Source organism: Gallinula chloropus (assembly GCF_964237585.1).
Source record: "Gallinula chloropus genome assembly, chromosome: 24".
NCBI lineage: Eukaryota > Metazoa > Chordata > Aves > Gruiformes > Rallidae > Gallinula > Gallinula chloropus.
This window is the reverse complement of record NC_140109.1, coordinates 2630169-2654131: the sequence shown is the minus strand read 5'-3', so window position 1 is coordinate 2654131 and position 23963 is coordinate 2630169. Positions and strand designations below refer to the sequence as shown.

The 23963-nt window shown below is 63.0% G+C and overlaps 1 protein-coding gene across 1 annotated transcript in view; it reads right to left on the bottom strand.

Annotated features, from left to right (window-relative positions):
- IGSF9B (immunoglobulin superfamily member 9B) overlaps nt 1–21119 on the bottom strand; it is a gene marked incomplete at both ends in the record, with an annotated part of 37212 nt that extends 16093 nt beyond the window's left edge. Inside the window, 12 exons of the mRNA XM_084274899.1 lie at nt 1756–1867; nt 2154–2304; nt 4125–4241; nt 5354–5494; nt 6315–6457; nt 8363–8508; nt 8630–8771; nt 9548–9665; nt 10859–11010; nt 12493–12639; nt 13443–13640; nt 21056–21119. Coding sequence (XP_084131025.1) covers nt 1756–1867; nt 2154–2304; nt 4125–4241; nt 5354–5494; nt 6315–6457; nt 8363–8508; nt 8630–8771; nt 9548–9665; nt 10859–11010; nt 12493–12639; nt 13443–13640; nt 21056–21119 — 1631 coding nt within the window. The remainder of the gene's footprint in view (nt 1–1755; nt 1868–2153; nt 2305–4124; nt 4242–5353; nt 5495–6314; nt 6458–8362; nt 8509–8629; nt 8772–9547; nt 9666–10858; nt 11011–12492; nt 12640–13442; nt 13641–21055) is intronic.
- Nucleotides 21120–23963: the final 2844 nt, after the last annotated feature.

The window sequence follows — 23963 nt, the reverse complement described above, 5'->3', positions numbered from 1 at the left end:
AGAAGCGGACACGCCTCCAGCCACCGGTGTACAGTCCGGTAAATCCACCACGTGGGAAGAGATGGAGCCAAGGCAAACAGTGCTGCTGTAAGGGGAGCGGAAGGTGAGGTGGAGGAAGCAGCAGGAAGCTATGGAAAGAAGCAAGTTGGTGGAGAGCCATGCACGTGCAGCGTGCCTCCACCACACCGCGGCTGTGGGCAGGAAAGCCTCCGTGTCCCACAGCTCCGTCTGGGACTACAGCTCCCAGGATCCCCCACAAACCCAGCAGAGGCATGGGGGGCAGCTTGACTCCCTGCCCCGAGGGGGTTCCCCTGAGGCACTAATTGCCTCCAGGCAGGGCGGACCACCCTTGCATGGCCCCAGTTGTGCCCAGGGGATCAGGCTTTGTATTTCAGGCATCAAGAACCGTGAGCATGAGGTCAGCGTGGTGATGTCACATTGTCTTGAGCATCCCATAGCTGCAGCGGGAAGGAAAATACACACCCTCCAGCTGGCCAGCTCCAGATAACCCAGCACCATCCCAGATGCCTGGTCCCAGTGCTCACACCCCATCTCTGCCTCTCTCTTCCAGGTGCTCCCAGCACCCTGTAAATTCCCCAAGGCAAGCGCGGTGCAAACACCCTTCCCCCAGCGTGGGGTCCGCAAGAGCCTTGGGAGGCAGCAACCCCACAGCAGCTGCCAGCTACCTCCAAGGTGAGCCACACCTCCCAAGCAGAGGGGCTTATCCACTCCTTCCCGAGGACATCTCCATCGGAGCAAGAGCTGCACCACTCTGCTCACTCCCTCATCTTTCCCCTCTGCTTGCTCCATTTCTGCTTCCTTCCACCTCCCGATAGACTGTCCAGCCCTGTCCCACCTTGTCCATCCCTGACCCACCCTGGCCAGCCCCACATCCCACCCTGTGTCCAGCCTCAGACATCATTTTGGGCAGCACCGACCCTATCTGCGCTCTACCAGCGGTCTCCACTGCAGCACATTAAGGCGAGGAAGCAAAGACAGAGCAAGAAGGAGGGGTGAAGGTCAGCCCACGCCTGGGAAGAGAAGGTGCTGTCCCCTCCCCATTTACAGGGACAGCTCTTCAGAAGACAAGAGCAAGCGCCAGGCTTAAATAAACCCCTGACATCGCTGCAGCTATGGTTTTTACTCCAGGGAAATGCCAGTGGGACTGAGCTGGGGCCCGCTGCGGGAAGGCAGGACGCATGGGGTCGTGGTGCCAGATAGGGCAAGCTGGCACTGAAGCTACAGGAGCAAAGCCTGCGAGGCTCAGACCCGGCCGGCATCTCACAGAGGCTGGTTGCAAACCCAGCCAGGATTTAAGTGCCTCTGGGGAGCTGCCGAGTGAGGAGAGATCATTTCTGCTTAGTCACAGCTCTGCCAGGACGCGCTCGGCAAAGGTTGCGCTTCCCATCCTCTCCCTGGCTGTCGAGCTTCACAAACAGTTTATCTTGAAATCAGATGCCAGAGGCAGAGTTACAGGACTGCAAAGCCTCTGAGCAGACCTAAACCTGCTGGGGCAGACGGAGGCACCAGCCAGCCCGGCACTGAGAGGAAACACGGGGCCAACACCATCCCACCACCACCACCACCACCCGTCTCTCCAAGGCACCAAATAGGTGCCCAGCACCTGTAATACCCATGGGCGCTGAGCCTCACGCCACCCTCCTCCCCACCACCACCCCCACCACTCGAAGCTCGGCTCGGAAGGAAAAGAAGCAGAGAGCAAAGCATGCCGGGATGACTCACAGAGGGCCGTACCAAACTGAGAAAGTCTGCTCGTATCCACCGTCGTAGCCGGGCTCCCAGGAGACATTGGCTGAGGTCATGGCGACCACGACGTGCACGCTGGTCGGGGCGTGAGGGCTTGTGCCTGTGGGGAGAGAGGCAGGGGTTGGATGGGGGACAACATGCAGGCTGCCTGGAAAAGGCTGTTCCCAGGATGGGGGGATTCCCGGGGATTCCTCTCCCACTGGGCAAAAGCCACAAGAACTTTCTGCCAGGAATAGCGGCAGGACAGCTGTGCCCACCCACCAGCTGATAAACCAACAATGGAGCAGAGACCACAGCATCACAAGATTCCAAGGGATGCTGGTTTTCAGTGGAAGCATCCCCACCTCCTGCCCGGAGGCAAGGACCTGTCCCCACCCTGCCCATACCTACGACAGTAAGGTGGGTGCTGGCAGTAATGCTCGCGACGACGTTGGTGGCGACGCACTCCCACTCGCCGTGGTCGTCCTTGCCGAGGGAGCGGATCTGCAGGGTGCCGCCGGGCAGCGTGTTGTGCTTGCTCCTGCTGGGCTTCCCTACCTTGGGTGCAGAGCCGGAGCAGGGGTGGGGCACGGAGGAGCAAAGAGAGAAACAAAAGTGCGACTCAGAAGCGGGCGGCGGGGCAGGGCGAGGCGGCAGCGGGGTCACTAAGCTACCTGCGTGGCCCAGGGGACACCGCCAGCCACCAGCAAGGGATCTGGTCTCTCCGGTCGCGGCAAGGCAGCCGGTTGCCCCATTTTCGGGAGGACCTGGCAGGGCAATGCAAGAGGCACGCATCAGGGAGGCTGATGCCCGGTGCCCGCACACCAGCGGATAACCCCTCAGCGCTGGCACGGACACGGCACAACGGGGCCAGGGCTCCACCCCCAGCATCTGAAACCAAAACCACTGCACTGGGGCAGCGACCGCCCCCCAGCAAACACCCTCCCAGGCTGGGGAGGCACTGCCTGCCCCAAGAAATGCCCAAACTGCCCCTCAGCTAGCAGCAGAGGGGAGGTGGGACCCCTCATGACAGAGGTTTGGGTAGCAAGGGCCCCATGGAGACGCAGGAGGATGGTGTGGATGGAGGTACCGTGTGGCTCTAAAACCAAGTGAAAAGATGGATCCTGTAACAACTCCTCTCTATGCCCATCAGCCAAAGCTCTGCAAATCCCATCTTGTCCCATGTCCTCTTGAGCTGCTTTCCAGGCGGGAAGGGGGTCTCTCTGGATTAGACACCAGGACATTCAGCGTGGTGTGGGATGAGCAGAGGAGCAGGCTGGCACATGGGGTTAGCAGTGCCAAGCCCACATCTTCAGGAGTCTTTCAGGAGCCTGGTCAGCGCTGAGGGCATTCAGGGAGCTTCCTCCTGACACCGGGAAGTGGAGCCCAGCCTGAGACAGGCCTAGCTGGAGCTGGGATAGCAGGGAAGATAAGCCCAGAATCGTGACACAGGGACCACCAGAAGGCACAACAAAAAGGTTGCAAAAAACCACCTGGAGACAAATGGGCAGGGAAGAAAAACAAGATGGAGGAAAAGGCTGAATAGCCACGAAGCTTTAGGTAGGTCGCCTGCAGCCTGTGCAAGCCATGGTCCTCCTTGTGCTGGCAGATGGACCTCGGAGACCCAGCACCTAGCACTGCAAGGGCTGAGGATGGTGCCCATGGGGTGATGCAGGGGACCTCACTTGCTCTCAGGAGCTCTGTGAAGGGGGTGAGATGCTTAGAAGATCCTGACAAGGGGACAAGGCACCACCCCACACAGAGTCTTTCCCACAGGGACAGGGATGGTGGGAAGCAAAGGGAAAGCTGGAGGAGGACAGGAAAGCCCTGGTTGCTCCCAGGCTGCGCCATCACACCGGATCCCGCCCTGCTCTATGGAAAGGGACATCCGACAATCTTTACATCCAGCCCAACATCATTAAATCAGCTTCTTCCCAGGGTCTTCGAAGCCACAGGGCAGCAAAGCGGCTGCTGACGGGATCAGCCCCTTGCCAAAACACATCCAAGAGACCCTGCCCAGATAGGCTCTGGTGGCACAGCCCCTCCAGCCACAGGATGCCCACGGCACAGGCACGGCATCGCCAGGGCTGCCACGTCCCGCCAGGCAGGGAGGAAGGTGTCCTGTGGGCAGTGCCAGGGAGGAAGAGGAGGGGGACGGGGCCAGATGCTGCCGAGATGGTTTCCCAGGACCAGGCAGTACTCGGCGGCTGCGAGCCGGGCTTCCCCCACCCACCTGCGGGACAGGACGGCAGTGGCTCAGCCCAAAGCGAAGCAGCTGTACCTGCAGTTTGTTCTTACCGGGACAGAGTGTGGCTTCTCTGTCTGCAATATTCACCAAAAGCCAAAGGCACTGCAGATTTGTCTGGCAGGCCGGGTACCTTTCTCCAGGCGATGATGGGAAAGGGGTCTCCGGCAGCAGCGCAAGGAATCAACAGCTCCCTCCCTGCCTCCTGTCTGTACTCCCAGCCTGGTAGCACCGTGAAATAGGGGGGGTCCTGCAGCCAAGGGAGAAATCAAGGAGCATCAACCCGTGCCAAGTCCCACCACGCAGGAGCAGCTCTCCCCACCGAGACCAACCCTTGAATCCCCTGGGCTGGGTTGAGAAAAGCCAGGGCAGAGACCGTGCACCTGGGCTCCAAATCACACCCCTGAGAGAATCTCTCTCCAAAAAGCCACTGCACTCGGGCATCTTGCTGATGTTTTGAGGAGGTAAACAGGAAAAAGAGACAAAAACCCAACCCACCCACATGGCATCAGGCATCACCTGAGTTCCATCAGCTCCACGGCTGCCTTTGTGCATCAAGAGACACACGCATACACACAGCATCACCACTCGAGCCTCAGCAAGGCACTGTGAATCACTGTGGCTCACAGGCACGGGGCTTTGTTTAGGGAAGGAGGCGGTGGTGGCTCCCAGTCCTCGCTGTGATGGGAACCACGCCAGGAGCCCAGCACACTGCAAGGGCAGGCGGAGTGGCTCTAGAGCTCAGATCAGCCACTAATTAAACTCCTCTGTGAACCCAAGCCTGGGTCGGGGGTGCCAGAGGTGCTCTGTCAGCAAGGCACCCAGCCCAGGGACATGTGTCCTCGAACTACCCTGGCCCATCGCTACCAAAACCTTGCATTCCTCACACACAGGCTGCAGCCTGGGCTCCACTATGCTCCTTCAAGGGTGCTTGTGAGGGCCCCCCTTCACCTTTCTCAGCACAGGTATGAGAACGAAAGCCTAGAGCAAAAGGTTTGCTGCCAAGCTGGGTGATTTAGGTGGAAAAGCGGCAACTTAGGGGGTATGGAGCCCTTCTGGAGCTGTCTTCATGGAAGGGGGAAAAGCAAAGCAGAACCTGAACATCTGTGCAGAGTCAACAACCAAAGGAGCGGCTGGAGAAAGACCCCCACCCCATCCATCCCCCACCCCATCCATCCCCACACAGAACAGGACGGTGGAAGCAGCGACACGCACACCCCAAACCCATGTTAAAAAAGCCCAACTACAGTGTGATACTCCTCTGCAAAGCACACACACGTTCCCAGCACCTGGCCCACAGCTCCGGCACCCTGCCCAGCCCCAGGAGCTCTTCTCAGCATGGGTTTTTCTGGGGCAACTCACCTTCAGTACCAGTCGGGCAGGGGGAGACTGGCCCATCGTACCCAGGGCGTTATAAGGCACACAGGTGTAAGTGCCGAGAGCATCTTCGGTTGCCTCCTCTATCCGGATCGACCCGTCTTCCAGCAGGTTCCAGCCAGAATACTGCGGCAGGAAGGGGGAAAAAAGAGGGAGCTGATTTATCCTACACCCACCACAGCTTATCATCTTCCCTTCAGGCCCAGCCCAGAGCGGCTGCCATGCCCCTGGGAGATGCCCAAATCAAATCTCAGCATCCAAACTGTCCCCTCAAGTGCAGAGGGAGGAGACAGGGACGGGATCAGCCCACCTCAGCATCCCTCCCAGCAAGTGCTCCCTACCCTGTGGAGACATACAGGTCTGTCTCATCGCTGCTCTCCTCTGTACCCAGGGCCGGGCTTCGAGTAGCCCAAAAGACATAAAAACAGAACCCATCACACCCTGAGGGAAACTCGTCCCGGTGACACCAAGGAGGCGACTCCATCTGAGGGGCTGAGGGCACCAAGGGCCAGAAGCCCAGCACAGCAGCAGGTTTAAATAGAATTCAAACTCCAGACCGTTAATATTTAAGCAAAAAATATAAAATACTGAGTGCGCTCTTTAAATATTTAATGGCCAATATCCTTGCTATCAGACTGGGATCACAGGAAGACAGAGACTTGTCAAAAGGGTCTTTTCCACCTCAGTTGCCGCAGGAAGAGAAAAGACCAGGCCATCAGGAGGTCACCTCTGTGGGGAGCAGGCATCAGAGGTCTGAGAGGCACCCCAGGCTCCATGCAAGAGCCCACATTAACCCTGCCCACACAGCATCATCCCACCCCTAGGGCTGCTTCGCTCCCAACAGCGGGCTGGACCCGCAGGCTGTCCAGGGATGCTCCATGCCCAGGGATGGTCCAACCCTCACCATGCCTGCCCCCATCCCATCCCTCCCTGGGGGCTGCAATACCTTCTCAATTCGCAGGGGACGTCCATCTTTGTTCCACTTGACCAGCGTGACCGGGGGCTCTGCCTCGACCGGGCAGCGGATGTATCCGTGTATCCCGATGGGAACGTAGATGACAGGGGGCATGTTCACCACGCGGGCAGGATCTGGAAGAGCAGCGGCACCGCGTCAGCACAGCAAAGGAGCTCCCCTCTCCCCCTCAGAGTCACAGGATCTGTTCCTACGCACACAGCCCATGGCTCCTCGAGGCTGGGTTGCGCTCGGCACCAGCCACCACCAACCCTTTCCGATGGGATGTGAAAGCTTAAAATACACACCTAACCCCCTGCTCCCGCGCGGCACCGCCCACGCAGCGAGGCGTCTCGCAATCCTCCAGTCTAGAATGTGTCATTAAAAGTGCTTCTAAGAGCTTTTTAATTAAGCACGAGTGGGTTGGATTGAATCTAGACTTTCTTTAATAAGAAGCTTTTTTTTTTTTTTCCTTTAAAAAAAGAAGTTACTTTTAATAAGAGGAGAGAGTGTTTCTACCATCGCGTCTAGACACCAGCAGCGCGAGGTTACGGGCACATCCTGACAGGGCTTATGCTGTGTTAAGGGAGGAGTGCATTTTTTTGGGGTGCAGCATCCCTGTGCCGCTGACGCAAAAACACTAAGCTGGGGGTATAGTGCTTAGGAGGAAGGGATGGAGGACGCTGGGGTGCCTGCTCGTAACGGCTTTCCCAGGGCAGAAGGTACTGAGTTTGGGAGCACTGCTCCCTCCCTGCTAACAGGCATAAGCCCAATGGGCCTCTGGCAATGGCACCGTAACCCAGATTGCCCAGCACTGCATATGGAGCGGGCTTCACCCCCCTCTGCTTAACTCCACCTCCCAGGAAATGCAATCAAGGGCTCTGGCGGCGTGGGAGCGGGTAATGGGATCGAGCCTTTCACTACTAGGTCACTGGCTGGGGGCCAGCCCAGCTCACTGGTGACCCAGAGCCGCATCCCCATCCGGCAGCAGGCAGGAAGATCCCTCCTCCCGAGGCATCAGCCCTAGGATGGATGTCAGGGCTGGCTTGGGAGGAAAAGGGTTTGCAGCAGGGAGAGCCAAGCATGCCACCTTGCCCCGAGGCCTGGCAGGGCCATCCCAATGGCAGATTGTCCATCCGCCATCAGAGCTATTTTTAACAGCCACCAGCCTTGACGAGCCGTCCCGGATTAGCAGCGGGGCAGATTGAACAGCCCGAGGCTGCCTGCTTCCCCAAGAGCCGGGCACGTCTGAGCCCCGAATCGCACCTCTGCCCAGGCATGGCTCCTCTCCCACCGTCCCCTTTCCCCCCTCATCCATCCCCCACAGGGAAACCATCCGGCTTCCCTCCTGGCAGGGTTTTCCCTGCTAACCGGTGATGGATCTAGAGGCAGCAGCCATAAGGCAGCCTTCAAACTGGGAATCATGAGCCCGGGTCGCCCAAGGCCCGTCTGTCATTATGGAATAAAGCTGCCGCGGCTTTTAGAGCGGAGCAACACTGCAATTGAGGCCATTACTGCCGAATGGCACGCAATGCCGGTAGCACAGTACCCATTACCCCCGGGGAGCGCCCGAGAACAAGCGTGGGAAGCAGAGCTCCTGCCACAGCCCCTTCTCCTCCACTCCTTTAGATCGGTTACAGCCTCGAAAACACAACACACAGAGCTATCGAGCTCAACAGCCTCCTCCTTCCCTCCCCCCCCATAATGGGCACCAAAAAAACAGCCACAGGTGGGTATTTGGGACTGAGGACCCTGATCCGGTGTCTCCCGTCCCGGCACGATGCAGCCGATGAGGACAGCGTGCTGATGGCGGCGGCAGGAAGATGCTCGCCTAGTCAAAACCCACTGGCATCAAAGGCAGGCGCCCAGGATGCTCAGGCTATTTGCTTCCTTGCTGCTCACACCCCACTGCATCCACACACGGGATGCTCTTGGCTCATCCAAAGGCCGAGCCTCCGAGTACCACAGCAGGATGGCAGAGCCCCTGTGATCAGGGATCCCGGCCCCATCCCGCAGGGTGAGGCCCCGCTGCCAGCACTCACACTGCACTGTCAGGTAGGCAGAGGCGGATGGCGAGCGGCCCAGGCTGTTGCTGGGGATGCAGGTGTATTTCCCAGCATCTTCTGGCTTGACACGGAAAATGATCAGCGTCCCATCGATCAGGATCCGCACCCTCAGCTTCAGGTCGCTGTGAGAGAAGGGAGAAGAATTGTGGGGAGACCTGGGGCAGGGAAGGGGCAAGGGCTGCCCCAGGGGGGAGACCCAGCATGATTTGGGAGCGGGATGAGGACCACTGGCTGCAAACTCACTTCTTGAAGTAGACGTTCTCCTCCTCCCAGTACCACAGGTAGGTGAGGTTCCCGGGGTACGCCTCGGCCTGGCAGGTGAAGAGCGCATCCTGGGAGATGTTGACCGTGATGTTCTCCGGAGGGGAAACGATGAAGGGAGGTCCTGGAGGCAGGGGTGGGGGAACACAGAAAAGTGTCACCCCCACCAGTACAGGTGTCCCCAGCAAAGGTTGCCCATGCTCAGCAGCATTGCTGGCTGGGAGCTGCTGGAGGGCTGTGGGGCAGAGCTGGCCCCAATCTCCTGGGATTGTGGGGTGCAGGGGCTGACCTCCGGGAGAATGGTGGCCCTGTTATCCCCCCAGTCCTTCCCCCTAAACCTCTGCAGCTCAGGGAGGGGGCCCCACATCCGTGGTGTATGGCTCTGCTCCCCACAAGACATGCAAGCTCCCAGCTCCCTCCATCCCAAACACTCTTCCAGGATCCCATCGCCTGTGGGAACAACCCGGTGCGTGTGGGGGGGGGGCAAACAGCAAAGCACCAGGAGCCAGCAGCGAGCACCCGCAGCCACGGCCAAAGCGGAGCAGAGGACACCCTGCGCTCCGCTCTCTCTGCCGGTAGCTGCTGACCTAATTAAAGATTTATTTAATAAAGGAGGGAGCGAGGAGCAGGGGGCCTGCCACACATCACCGCCGGCTGACGAGGCGCTTTGTGACAACCTCAATCTTTTCCCCGCTTCCCCAACAAAACCGAGCTGCCACTGGGCCCCAGCCGCTTCACTACAGCCACTGCTGTGCCCCAATTAGTGGGTTCTCCTGCCTCACAAAGAGGATGAGGAGCCATGGGGCAGCCGACCCTGCGATCCAGAGCTTTCCCCATGGAGCCCCCTCCCAGCGATGCCAGGGGCTGGGGCAGAGCAGGAGGAGGTCTGGAAGTTCTCACCTTGGACGAGCAGGCGTGTGGTGTGCACAGCCTCCCCCTGGATGCTGTACGCCCGGCACGTGTACGCACCCCTGTCCTCCCGGCTGACAGAGAGCACGGTCAGGCTCCCGTCGCTCACCTGGGGACAAGGGAAGACCCTGGAGCACAGGCAGGGACCCCCCACGGGGGAAGCGCCCTGGCTCGGGGCATCCCCCCCATCCATCCTCTCTGCTTCCCACGGCGCAGGAGCTGCCGGTGCTCTCGGGGCCGGATGAGAAACGGGTTTCCCCACTCCAAGAGACTCGGGATATTAATAAACCAACACACGCGCTGCTGCTCGACGCCAAGGGGAAGGGGGGGAGGGGGAGAACCCAACCAAACCCAGAAGCATCACATAAAATAAATAACCCTCACAAGGCATTCATCTCCCGTGGCTCCAAACCACTCCTGCCCAGCACCCCAGCACCATCAGAGTTCCACACAGAACAAGATGCCTCCCCGGAGCATTCCCCTCTCCCCAGGGACCAGCTCCACCGCCCAGGTGGGGCAGGAGGAGACCCCAGCTCAGCCCCCATTCCCCTTGCAGGGCCGAATCCCTCCTTGGGGCCGCAGCAGAGGAAGGATGGGCGAGGGACCCTCACCCTGGGAGTGGCAGCCCCACTGCAAGCAGGGAGCCCTGCTCCCAGCCAGGCTTGCCTCCACCCTCCAACCCCCCCCCCACCCCGCCTCCACCCCCCACCTCATTCTGCCTCATCCTTCTATTTCAATTAGTAACAAATGATTCCTAATTACTCTCATTAGTGCCTGTGCCGATTCCAATGCCTGATTTACCAATTACAGCTCAGGGGGGAATCTCTACCCAAGAGCTTCCGGGATGCGAAAAGGGTCCTGGGAGGGGGGCAAAGCCCTCCCTGCCCAACTCCCCCACCCCAACCCCATCCCCATTGCATCTCCCCCTGCCTAGGGACACCCCTGCAGCCCACCATGCATTCATGGAATGTGGCACAGCAACTGGCCCCCAGGACAGGTCCCCAGGGAGCAGCAGGGAAGAGGGTTGCCCTAAACACGCTGCGGGGGGGGGCAGGCTCTAGCCTGTGCCGGAGGGCTGGCAGCATTAGAGGATGCTGCTGCTCAGCAGAGATGTGCAGAGGGGGGGATGGGCATTCTGAGGAGAAATGCTGAGAAAGCACACCCAGCTCCAGGCACAGCCGAGCTGCCGCCACCGCGGTCCCATTGGTAACAGTCCCATCGATAACGGTCCCATCGATAACAGTTCCTGCCAGTGAGGCAGCCAGGAACCCCCACAGGCAGCCCCCCCTGCCATCCACCTACCTGGTACTTGCTGTTGGCACCCAGAAGTTCTCCCTCCTTCAGCCAGGTGACGATGGGCTTGGGGTTCCCGAACGCCATGCAGGTCAAGGTGACGCTGCTGCCTTCCTTCGCCTCGACGTACTGCGGCGGTGTCTCCGTGAAGGTGGGGGGTGCTGCGGGGCAGGGGAGAGCACTGTGACCCCCCCACTCCCTGTTTCACCCGGGGATGCTGTGGGTCTAGGTGAGGGGCGCGGACAGGGGACAGAGGGGAGGCTGCTGCCTGCAAGTGATGGGAGGGGGGCAAACACATGCTGCAGGGGGAGGGCTGGGACCACCAGCGCTGGGAAGACCAACAGTGGTTGTCAGAGGAGCTGTGACCGAGGGCAACCCCTCCCCGCCACACTGACCCCCAGCCCCATCCCCTCTCCCTCCAGCCAGCTCCAGGGCTCAGCACCACGTGTGTCCCTGTTGCCTGAACCACCACAGTCCCCCCCCCTCAACCCTGATGCACATAAACCGGCTATTGTCAGAACAGGGGAAAACACCGCAGTGCAGAGCACAAGGCTCCTTCCCATCACAGGGGCTGGCGGGATTACAGCCCGCCCCTCGTCACCAGCGGTTGTTAAAGCCCACTTTCCAGGCAGACAGGTTGCCAATTTAATCTGCTCAGGGCGAGGTGGGGGTGGGGGGAAAGAATTACACTTCGTTCCTCCCCAAATGATTCTTATTTTCCCCTAGGAAAATTAAGCGTTGCAAGGCGCTGGGGGAGAGCTGCAGCCTGCCCTCTGAAAGCGATCCCTCGGCCCAGAGGAGCACTGGTAGTATTTTGTTATTAAGCCCCAGCGTGGCCCCACGCTGCACAAACACCCCAGAAGCACCCCATTCTGTAAAGGGGGTCAGGACTTGGGATGCGATGGGTCTGTGCATGTGGCGGAGATGCAGCAGGCACCATCCCTCCTCATCCTCCTCCCCGCTCGCCCTCCTTCCCAAGCCCTGGGAGCTCGTTAGCAGGCAGGGAGAAAGGAAAGGAGACAGCAGGCAGGGACAGGGATGCTGTGCCACACGGCCTGGCCTGCAAAGCTCCTGCACACTAATTGGGCTCAATTAGGCGGCTCTGCTCCGCGCCGCAGCCCAGCCGTGCCATGATGTGCATCCCCCCACCCCCGAAAGGTTGGATTAATTGCTCAAGGTCAGGCAAGACCAGCAAGGAGCTGCTGCCGGTGCCCATGTCCCCACTCTGACCACCCTGCTGCAGCAGGAGGGGCACAGGCTGAGGACAGGGAGAGCGACGGGTCCTGCTCATTAGCTTAATGGGCAGCCTTAATGAAATGAAAGAGCAGTTCGGGTAAACCTGTTTCCAGAAAACAAAGATTTGATTTCCTGATCTGCCTCTGAAGAGGAGCTTCGTCCCCAGCCCCGCTCCTTGATGTCTCTCCTTTAAACGAGCTCCAGGTAATTAAGCCATGGGATCCCTAATAAAAGTCTGTCCCCTTTTCAAGTGCCGCCCTGGCTGGAGCGGGCCGCCCGGCTGGCTTTGGGCTCGCCTGTCTGCAAGGCACAGGCAGCATCAGGAATCAAAGGGAAACCAGCATGGGACGCAGCCCCACGGCGATGCCCCAGCCCCACGGCGCTGCCGCCTGCCCTGCCCCGCTCACCATTGACCGTGAGGTGGACCCAGCTGCCGTTGTGGAAGGTGTCGTACTGCTGGTCCAGCATGAGCACTTTGCACTCGTACCAGCCCTGGTCCTCGGAGCGGACCTGCTCAATGCGCAGCGACGCCTTGTCGTGCAGGCTGGCCCGGCCTGGGGGGAGATGGCAGCCATCGGCTTGGTGGTCCCTGCCCCACGCGATGCCCCCTCACCCCCCCGGCTGTGCCAGGCCAGCCCCAAATCGCAGGGTGGTCCCAGGCTGACCCAGCACACAGACAGGGAAACCAGACCCACAGGAGAGTGGCCTGAACCTTCAGCCCAGTGGGCTCTGGCATGGCTCAGGCACGAGCTGAGCTTGGCAGGGCTCATCCCAGGCTCAGGCGCTGGCATCCTCTGCCACAGGATCTCCCAGGGGAGCAGTTTGGGCAGAGGAAGCCTTGCAGAGCCTGGAAGCAGGGCAAGACCCAGGGCAGCTCCTCAGGATGGTGTTCCCCAGAGCATGGTGTATGGAAACAGGCCTGTTTCTCCACCCGGGGCTGGTCCCCAGCCCCAGCAGAAGACACCAGCCATGTGGAGTAGGTGACATGCCACCGAGCAGGCACATTGACTCTGCAGCTCCAACCTGCCACCTCCACCCAGCATGTGGCCCCAGACCCCTCCCCACTGTCCTCCCATCATTCCCCCCAGACCCACAGCAGCTCCAGGGCGCAGCAGCAGCCGCCGCTGCTGCCACCATGCATCACCCCGGGTTTCTCTGCCTCGCTCGCTCCCGTCCCACGCAGCCCAGCTGGCTTCTGAGCACTGCTGCTTAATTAAAACCAACCGGGTGGAAAGCCAGTGACGAGCACAGAGCCCGTGTGGCTTCTGACAGCGGAGCCGCGTGTCCCAGGCTGCGCTGCAGCCGGGACCTGGCGCATCCCCATCGCACCCCTGTGCCCTCCCACCCCCCGACTCACCGGCATACTCCGGGTCGACATGGGGAGGGTAAAACCCAAACTTGATGAAGATGGGGATGGGGACGCCGAACTTGAACCACTCCACGACATAGGGAGGAGGTTGCCCGGTGAGCGGGTGGATCACGTCGCATCCCAGGATCACGCTCTCGCCAGCGCGAGCGGTCACGAACTCGGGCTCCTCCCTCGAGCCAAGGGCACCTGCGAGGGGGAAGGGAGGGAGGAAGAAATGGTGGGTGCTCCTGCCACTGGACCTCAGCATCAGTGACAGCTGGAGGACTGGGACCCCTGGGAAAGCCACAGCAGAAGCTGTTCCCATCCTCAGCCATCCAGCTCTGCCAGGAGCATCTGCACCCTCAAACTAAGGGGGGCGGTTTCTCAAGCCACCCCCTTCCCTGCCCCAGCTACAAGGTCACCTCAGGACTCAGGATGGCAACCATCAAGTACCTGCTTTCTCCAGGATGGCCTCCCACCCACTGCACTGGGCAAGGGTGGTGCCCAGTGACCCCATGGGGGTTTTGGGGACCCCACTGTTCTCATAGCAGGGGACCCCAGAATGCAGCTTTCCTATGGGAGCCATCCCAGGGTGGGTCAAGCTCCCAGAGCAGTGATGCTCCAGATGAGCCTGCTTGTCCTTAGGTGTTGTCCCCAGGAGCCCCAGGCCTGAAACCCGGCTGCGACCTGCGCATCGGGTCTGGCACCCTGCTCCTCCTGCCTGGCTCCAGGGACGGGGGTAATTAACCACGGCTTTGGTCTCAGCCTCAAACGAAGGCACCGCTCCACCCTGGCTGCACCGCCCCACTCAGCTGCAGCCTGTCGTCATCCTGCTCTCACCATCAGCAGCAAAGCTGCATCTTCAGCACGGCTTTCAGAAAGGGAGAGGGAAACCCAGGGCTGGGGGGGAGGGGGAGAGCCAAGGGGGCTCCCCAAAACCGCAGGCACGGGGTTCTGCCCCACCTCTCCCTTCCTATCGAGGAAAGGTCCCTCTTTTCCCAGTGAGCACGGGCACCGCCTGCTCCAGGGGGGATGCTCGGGGAGGGATGCTCGGGGAGGGATGCTCGGGGAAGCACGTTCCCACTCCTCCGCGCTGCTCCTCAGGGCCGCCGGTGATTGGCGGCGAGTGACATCACCGCTTCCCCGCCGCGGGAGCCGAGCATCACCGGCTATTTTTGGCTCCAGCACAAGCAGCGAGAGGCCCGCGCCATGCCACCCCACGGGTGCTGCGGCCAAGTGCCCCCCTGGGGAGGGGAGCCGGGTGGGCAGCAGGCAGAGCCAGCTCTGCCAGCAGCTCTGGCCACAGACAAAACCCACTCCCTGCCCTGCGCCAAGGCCGGATGGCGGCTGCGGGACTGGGAGCGCTGGCAGGCAGCCGCAGGGACAGCAACCCCAGGGTGCAAGAGAAGCTCTAAGCCACCTGCAACAAGGAGCACCGGCTGCACGGCTGCCAGCACCCACCCTGCTACAGGGGGTGCCACGCACCCACCCAGACCCCATCCAGGCAGGGTGATGGCTGTGCACACACATGCAGTAAGCGTGCACACGCGTGCACCCTGCTCCTGCCCCTCCCACCCTCTTGCACCTCGCTGGGTCTCGTTATCGCTGCATCACCGATGAGCTCAGGCATTCGCACCCTGTCAGCAGGGGCCGTGTCAGCCCCCCCTGCCTCCCTACCCCCCCAGCATGGAGCTGCCAGGCCCCATCCCGACCCCACGCGGGTGGGCTGCGCTGTGCTGCGGGGCTGGGAACCCCCCCGTCCCTGCCCACGGCCCCCCTGCGCCGAACGGGGACAGCAGCTGTCACGTGCAGCTCAAGAGCATCCAAGGACACGCGCTTCCCCAGCCGCCTCACCCGAGCGGGTCCCAGCACCTCGCCGCCTTCAAAGGGATGCTCCTGCTTCCCCCCCTCCAGCAGCAGAGAACAGAGTGGGGGGCAACAGCCCCAGCCCCTCCTGAGCCCCCTGCCTGCCCCAGCTCCCAGGGTACCAAGGTGGGATCTCAGCCTGCAGCTCCCAAAGGGAGCCTGGGATGCTGGAGGAGAGTGCCGCACAAGAGGCTGCCGAGATGCTCTAGGGATGGGCACCAGGCAGTCACAGAGCCAGCCCAACGCCAGGACTCCCAGACTGAGCCAGTGGGTGACGTCCCCGGGGAGGGGACAAGCCAGCCGCTCCGCCGGACCCACGCCTGGCCAGGGTCACCCGGGCAGAGGGAAAATAGGTCAGGCCTGGCAGCTCGCAGTGCCAGTGTCTGATCGCGAGGCCAGTGGGGAATCGCACGCACGGCTGAGCATCACCTCCCCATGCGGACAGCCGACCAGCAGCCAGGGCGCCTAACCGGCCCCCGGCTCTCCCCAGCTGCCACCCGCCTCGCCACCGGCCCCCAGACCCTCCCCGACCCCGCTTCTGGAACATGGCAGGGAGATGTTTCAATAGACCCCCTTCTTCCCCAGCTCCGTGTCTCCCCAGATGCCCATCCGACTAATCCCGTGCTCCCATATTCTCCTCCCAAAAGCCCCATCCACCGAAGGCACGCGCGCGACACAGGCTGCAGCTCTCAATTAAAAGCAGCGTTTCTCACCCCCACATTCGTGGGGAAATGCTGGAAAACAACCTGCACACGCCAGAAGAAACAGAGCACCAACAGACAGGGTATTTTTAAACCCTCCTGATGTCCCTAGCCAAGTTCAGGGGGTTCCAAGGCTCGGCCCGTGGCTGGGAAATGGGGTCGGCATCAGGGAGCTGCAGTGGGGCTGCAAGCCCCAAATGCCCCCCTGGGTGTGGGAGCTCACGTGAAGCTGAGGGATGCCTCGTAAAGAAAAACAAGCAATCAACAGGCTTCGTCATCCAAGCAGATCCAGGAAAAATAAAAGCACGCCGCGTGCCAGGAGGCAAGAATACAAGATGCGGAGGTGGAGTTGAACAGCATCCCAAAGGGAGAGGAGGGGAGGCTGCCGCTGCGTAGAGACGGTGCCACCGCGGGGCTCCCCAGGATGGCGATGCTGAGGCTGGGAAGACCCTCACCAGGGACTGGGCACCCAGTTCCTCCCATCCCAAGAAAGGAGACATGGGCTGAGACACAGGACTCTGTGAAGCTGGGTGTGTCCAGCACCTCAGGTGCCCCTGCTGAGGCAGGACACCCCCTCCCGCCCCCCCACCCCCCGCAGAAGCATCATGAGGAGGATGCGGCCACAGCAGAGTGGGTCTCCAAGGGAAACGGGGCTGCAGCAGGGATAGACACTGATGATGTGGCCAAGAGGTGAGGCACATAGCCCTGGCCAGCAAATACCACGCCCCCAGGTCAGAGAAGGGGATCCCATCTGGACCTTCCCCCCACCACAGGCGCTTGTCCCTATCCCCATCCCACTGTGTGGACAGCCGAGGGAGCAGGCATGAGGCTCCGAGCCTGTGGACCTCTCCTCCTTGCTGAGCAGAGACGAGATCTGCTCTGACACATCCCGCTCCCATCAGCGGAGGCGGGATGTGGCGGGGATCTCTGAGGACAAGGCCACCAGCGCAGCATATGGAGGCCGGCAGGGAAGGACAGCAGGCAGCCAGCGCCACGGAACAAGGAGGGCAGCAACCACCACCCGCGGTGGGGGACTGACCCAGCGCATGATGCCCTCCACAGCTCGCATCCCACTACAGTGGGACTGCATCCCCCCCAATTGCAAGCTTGGTCCCCCCCACCTTTCCTACCCATGGATACCCACAGGCCCAGGAGCATCGGCCCATCCCCTAGCGAGGGGCAGCCCCAGGGTACCAGGAGCAGGAGCGCAGCCCTCACCCCCTCCCCCAGCTAGAAAGCAGCATCTGGGCTTTCAGCACGATTCCTGCATTTTAAACCCGATTTTCCAGATGGATGGAGGGAGACGCGCAGGTCAAGTGACATGCCTCAAGGTCATTCGGGGCCAGCAGAGCAGCAGGATTAGCTGTGAGAGGTGGCTCAGAACCCCACTCACGGTGACTTCAAACAACGGGTGTCCCCCAGGATCACCCACACCTTCTCCAGGTAGGTGGGCAGCTGCCCTGCCCCCCCCCAAGGGGAGAGCGCCCACCGGGAGTGCTGCCCCACAGCAGCCCCCTGCCCACCACAGTGATACAGGTAGGACCAGGCCAGGCGGCAGCTCCGTGTGTGCAGGTCAGTGCTCAGACAGGCACAGGAATGAAGCAAGCATGCGAGGAAACGACTTCCCCGCAGTCCCCCTCCCCCTTCCTGGCACCCCCTCCCTTCTAAACGCCACCAGCCCAGCACAGAGCATCCCCACGTGCCGCACAGCAGCCGCCTCACGGGAGCCATCATCTCCCAGCAACGACCAGCAACTACCTGCGCGCTCCCCACCAGCTCCCTCTGCACGCTGCGGGGCCGAGCGAGCAGCCACAGCATGAGAGAGGCCAGAGCCAAAACTGCTCCCAGGGGAGACCTCCCGCACCCAGAGAACACCGACAGGGTGCCGGAACCCCTCCACACCTCCAAGCCAACCCAGCACACCCAGACCCGCAGCACAGCTGCAGACAGAGCAGCGCCTGTCACCCCAATGCTTCTACATCCCTCCGGCTGGTAACTGGGATGCAGGCAGCGCTCCGAGCTGCCCGCCAGCAGCTCCTGAATCACGGCGTTCCTGGCTCAGGCAGCCCTCCCACCAACGCCAGCCTCTCCGTTGTGCTGCGGGTGGAAGGGAGCTGTTTTTCCAAAGGCCAGCTGGTCGCTCGGAGCCCCCAGCTCGGGAGATGCCTACTGCAAGGGAAGGGAACGGGAAGGACTCCTCTCCATCAGCACGGTGCCGGACACGCTGCTCGCCCATCTGCAGGGGCTTCTCTTCCAGCATGAAGCTGCAGCTGGAGGTGAACAGCAGCTAACCCATCCTGCTGCAGCTCCGGAGAGGAACTCACAGGCTCCACCCAGCACCAACGAAGCCGCATCTCCCAAGTCAAAAAGGCAACAGAGCCGGGAAAACATCACCACGAAAGCCCTTGGGCAGGGCAAGCCAACCACAGAGACACGCATATCCCTCCCTATCCCTCACACTCCCATCCAACAGGTCCAGGGGAGCAGAAATCCTCCAGGGAAGGATGGAAAAGGGAGCTGGGCCAACCCCCTTGGCCGCTCCCAGTGCCAAACCATCCCCTCGCCAGAGGGGAGCTGGGCCAAAGCCGCATGTGCCAAAACCAGCGGTTGCCGGTCCAAACCCCTCCACGGCCAGAGCAGCACCCAACCTCACATGCAACCGGGAGCTGGCAGGGGAGATGCAGCGCTCACGCTGCCACAGCGAGCCGCCCTGGTCAGCGCCGCATGCATCACCTGCCGCGGTGTTGGGACGATGACACCTCTCCGACAGGATCCCTCGCCTGGGGCTGGCGAAGCCAAATCCTCCCTGGGCAAACCGCGCCTGCCGGATCCGTGAGCATCCCTGCTCGCTGTGCGGCGCCGCGTCACGCCCGTGGGAGAGGGTGGAAAAGCCCCTCAGCGTCACGGCGCTGCCGGGAACGCCAGGAGGCCGGATCCCTCCTCCGACACCCACTCCCGGCGCGGTCACGTCCTGGCTCTCCTCCCCCACGCCGTAAGAGGGGATAACGCGCCTTCCTTCCCTCTCTGAGCCGATTAACGCCTGGAAAGCCCTTGGAGAGCTGGGCAAGAGGGCTGCCCAGTGCCAGCACCGCTGGCTCTGCAAGGAGGAGGAGGATGAGGATGAGGAGGCAGTGTGAGGAGGAAGGCCGCTGCCAGGGGAAGAGCCCTGGCAAGGGCACCAGAGCATGGCAAGCCCCAGCTCTGCTCCAGAGTGATGCGAGGTGACAGGAGGGGACAGTGCCAGGCCCACAGCCCCGCTGCATCCGGGGGGTGAATCCCACGGGCTCCCCGTCCCCACGCAGCCCTCCCGCGGGGGCCGTGCCGGCCCGCAGCGCCCCCTCACCCGCTACGCCCGGCGCCCACCCACGCATTACTCACGGCGCGCTCATTCATCACGTACGCGCCGCTCCGTACGCGCAGCACCCCCGCACCCGGGGTCCCTGGTACCCACCCGCTCTGGCACCAGTTCCGCGGCCCCATCCCAGCGGGTCCGGGGCGTTGGCGAGGTGCCGGGAGCTGAATTGGCTGCTCCCCTCCGAGGCAGAGGGTCCCTCCACAGCCGCTGCTGCAGAGCACCGCCTCGCCGCAGGATGCGGCTCAGGCAGGCAGCGAGAGGGGCTCCATCGCCCCAAGAAGGGTAACCCCGGCCCGACATCCCTCCCACTCCCCTCCCACCCCCGTCTCCGCGGATTAGGGATGCCGCGGGGCGCAGATCGTACCCCACGCGCTCGAGGAGCGCGGTGATGCAGGGGTGGGGGTTGAGGTGCCCCCTCCCAGCCCGCCCGCAGCCGCCGAGGCGGTCGGTGTTCCCCCGCGCCGCGGGGCGGGAGCGGCGGTGGCCGCCAGCCAGGCATCGGCAGCGCATCCCCGCGGCCGGGGCTCGGTGACATCCCAGGGCGCAGCTCCCGGGTTCCGCCTTGGTTGGGGAGCGCCGGGAGCACCCCGTGCCCAGCGCGGCACCAGCGGTGGCAGAGACGGGAGCCGATGCCGCAGCAGCGGCAGGCAGCTCCCCTTCTACCTGCAGGGATGGCTGGCGGGGAGGGAGGGAGAGGGCTGGCAGCCGAAGGAAAAGGAGCCGGAGCAGGAAAATCAGGATTATTCCCTACTGCTGTCTCCCTCCTGACCTTGGACAACCCTGTGCCTCAGTTTACCCCAGGCGCAGCCTGCAGTGGAGGGGAGGGGGAAGGAGAGCAGCCTCCCCCGGGGAAAGGGGGGAGCAAAGTCACCCCCAGACCCGCAGCACTGCAGGGGAAGGCGCCGAAGCCCTTCCGCGTTTCTCCTTGCCCAGACGGGCTACCCTTGCAGGGAAGGGCAAACGCCGCGGGAGCTGCTGCCTGCCGCTGCCCCCGGCTGGGAGAAGAGGAGGAATGGGGAGGGGTGAGAAACGCTGCCCGGCCCCTGCCAAGGGCCATACTGCCCGCATCCTACCCCCCCCGCGCCCTATCCAGGCGCATCCCCAGCACCCGTCGCCTTCTCCCAGAGGGAATTTCCCAGCCCCCGAGCGGAGACCCGGACAGAGGGGGAGGACCCGCCGCACCCCAGCGCCGGGAAGCCCGCTGCCAGCTCCCGCCTCCCGAACTTCCCGACTCGCAGCCGCTGCCCTCCGGGAGGTCACTGCAAACCCCCCCCAACACCGCGCCCGGAGCTCCTGGGGAGGATGCGCCGGGCGGCCGCGGCTGCCCCTCGACAGCGGGGCGTGAGGGAACAGGCAGCGCCTCGTCGCAGCGGCAGCGCCCGGGGACACGGGCAGCGCTCGGACCCCCGCACCGCTGGCCGCAACCCCCCCTCCAGAGCCGCAGCGCGCCGCACCCCCGGGGCGCCATCCCCCGCTGCCGGGGGCAAGCTCCGGGACGCGCTGCCCCCCCACACAACCCTCCCGGTGCAGCCGCCCCAGCCCGGTACGCGCCCGCGGTGCATGCACATCACCTCCCCCCGCCGCCGGGGGAAAGGAGGGAGGGGGGGGGGGATGCAGAGGCGGCCCCGCCGCCGCCCCGGAGAGCCCGGCGGAGCGCCCCGGGAGCATGCCGGAGGAGGTGTCCCCGCGGCCGCACTCACCTTGAACGGGCAGCCCGCGGGCGCCGAGCACACCTGCTACCAAAGCGGCCACATACCAAATCATAGTACTACCGGCCCCCGGTGCGCAGCATCTTCCGCCCGCCGGGCGGCCCGGCCGGGGCGGGGCGGGGCTGGCCGGGCCGGGGCAGGGTTCCCCGTGCCGCCGCGGGGCTGGCCGGGCCGGAGGGGCGGCTCAAGGCCGGCCGCCGGCCGCCACCACCGCCGCTGCGCCCATGCCCGCGCCCGTTCCCCGTGCCGCCGCCGCCGCCGCCGCACCTGCCTCCGCCGCACGGCGCGGGGCGCAGCCTAGCCTGCGCCCTTTAGCGGCTCGGTGCCGCCCCCGCCCGCCGCCCATTGGCCGCGCCCCGGCGGAGTGGGCGGCGATTGGCCGGCGGCGCGGCCCGGGCCCGTTTCAAGGTGGGTTGGCGCGCGCGGGGCCCCTGCGCCGCAGTATCATGCGCACTGCCGGGAGCGGCGCGCCGGGCGCTCGGCACGGCACCGGCACCGGCACCGGCACGGCCGGGGTCACCTCCGCCGGCCCGCACCGGCACGGGCACTCCCCCCGCAGCGGCGGCTCCTTCCTGCCCGCCAACGTGCCCGTTCGCACCGGCTCGGCGCCGCTCCCCCGGTCCCCGGATGTGCCCCCCGCACCGGGCCCGGTGTCACCTTCTTGCTCCCCGGTGTCACCTTCTTGCTCCCCGGTGTGACCCCCCGCACCGGGCCCGGTGTCACCTTCCTGCTCTCCGGTGTGCCCCCCGCAGCGGCACAGCATCGCTTTGCAGCTGCCAGATGTGCCCCCTGCACCAGCTCAGTGTCACCCCCCCCTTCTCCCCAGATGTGCCCCCTGCACCAGCTTGGCATCACTCCCCGGTTCACAGATGTGCCTGCCCCTGGCTCAGCATCCCTCCCTGTCCCCAGCTCTGCCACCTGCCCTGCTGCCAGACGCCACCTCTCTGACACTCCAGTGACACTTGGCACCCACGCAGGGTCACCTCTCTACCCCTGCACCAGCTCCACATCACCCCACCAACACTGTGCCACCCTTACCAACCACCCTGCACCACCAGGGGTTATGCCCCTGCCACCTGCTCAGTGCCATCACAACCTTGTACCCCTTGGACCAGGACAACACCCCTGCCACCATATCTGCTTCTGACAGAGGTTCAGGGTCATCACCCCACCACCCTGCCCCAGTCATGCCACCCCCTCTTGCCACCCTGCACCTCCCCCTGGGTCCTGCTCTGCCCACCCCCATGCCCCTGCACCCAGCGGGGTTGGGGGAGGGGAGAAAAGGGAGAATCAGGGCCCAGTCAAATGGAAAATAGACAGCCCTGTTGTCCCCCCCACCGTGGTCTCCCACCCCAGCGCACCTCTCCTCCCTGCAAAGACCTCTGGTGATACCAGATGGCAAGCAGCCGGGCGCACTCCCTGGGGAGCATGCCAGCAAGAGAAACGGGCCACTGAACTTCCCCTGAGATGACAGCAACTCAGGAGGGGACAGGCTCTCACAGAGCAGGGAGGGGGACGCACACAACATGCCAGATTGTCCCCAGCAATCCCTGTCCTCCCTGCACCCCTGTCGGGAGAGTACCCGGGGGAGGCAAGAAAACCCAACCCTTGTCAAGGACATGGATGTTCAAGGAGCTCAGGGGCATCCCACACCTTCCACCTGCGAGTGAGGGTCCAGCGTCAGCATGGCACAAGAGCCGGTGGGCAGCACAAGGCTGGAGCGTGAGCATCCCCCAGGCCGAGCTCAAGCAAGCTCCATGGGCTGTTTCCTTCCCTAGCAAAACCCAGGCCTGACTCAGCTCTTCACCTCGAGCTCTGGGCTGAAGGCTCACACGCCTGCAAGGTGGGCAGCAGGGTCAAGGACGACCCCTAACACTGGGGTGGTTTTGCTCTTCAGGCTGATCTCCGGATCACGTGCAGCTGGGTGGGCACAGAAAGTCAGGATTGCAGCAGCCCAGGGTGGAGTGGGTAGACCAGGGCCCCTTGGCCACCATCATTCCCACTCCGGTCCTGCTGCCTTCCAATCCCAGCAGCCACCCACTGCCCATGGCAGAGCAAGCCCCAGGCCACCGTTGATCCATCTCCCTTGCCCAGCCAGCCAACATCAGCACACACTGGTTCAGTTGGCACCCGCATTACCAGCCAGATCATCTGCATCTCTTTAGCTGGGCTTTGCCATGATTTCAAGGGAGGAAAAAAAAACAACCACAACTCATAAAAAACCCCAAGGGAGGACACCAACACCACCCACGCTAACACAGCCCAGCCCGGGAGGCATCAGGAGCCCACGGCAGATGGGGAGGACCCAGCCCCACTGCTGGCACGACCTCTGCGAGCCAGAGCAGCGCCGGGGCCCCAGCAGCATCCCTCCAGAAACTGGAAATATGGGCTCAGGTTGGAGCACGGCTGTCGGTTCACACCCTTGTTTCTCCAGACTAATTTGCTGGTTTTATGAAATTCATTCCCCACTGTTTTCACACTTCTCTCCCTCTCTATTTATAGCTGGGTTTATTTACATGAGCAGGGCACTCCGTGTACTTTCACGTCAGCCTGCAGTGGCAGAGCCGGGAGCGGGCGAAGGCAGCAGGCGGCAAGGCGAGGAGCACCCATGTCCTCGGCCATGGCCACCTCCTGCCCGCCACATGGGAGGCAGGGGGACAGCCCTCCCCACCCAAACCAGAGCTGTGGGGACACAGGATGGTGCAGGACAAGCCACGCACGCCCCGGACACACGCACCCTCCAGACCCAACGATGCTCCCCCCATGGGATGCCTGTTGCCTTGGATGGAGCCAGGACTTTCCCACCCCACGGGTGCATCCCTTCTCTTCCCAAGGGGGAGAGGCTCCAACAGCCACGTTTCCCTGGCCAGAGCTGCATCCCTTCCCTGCGCTACTCACC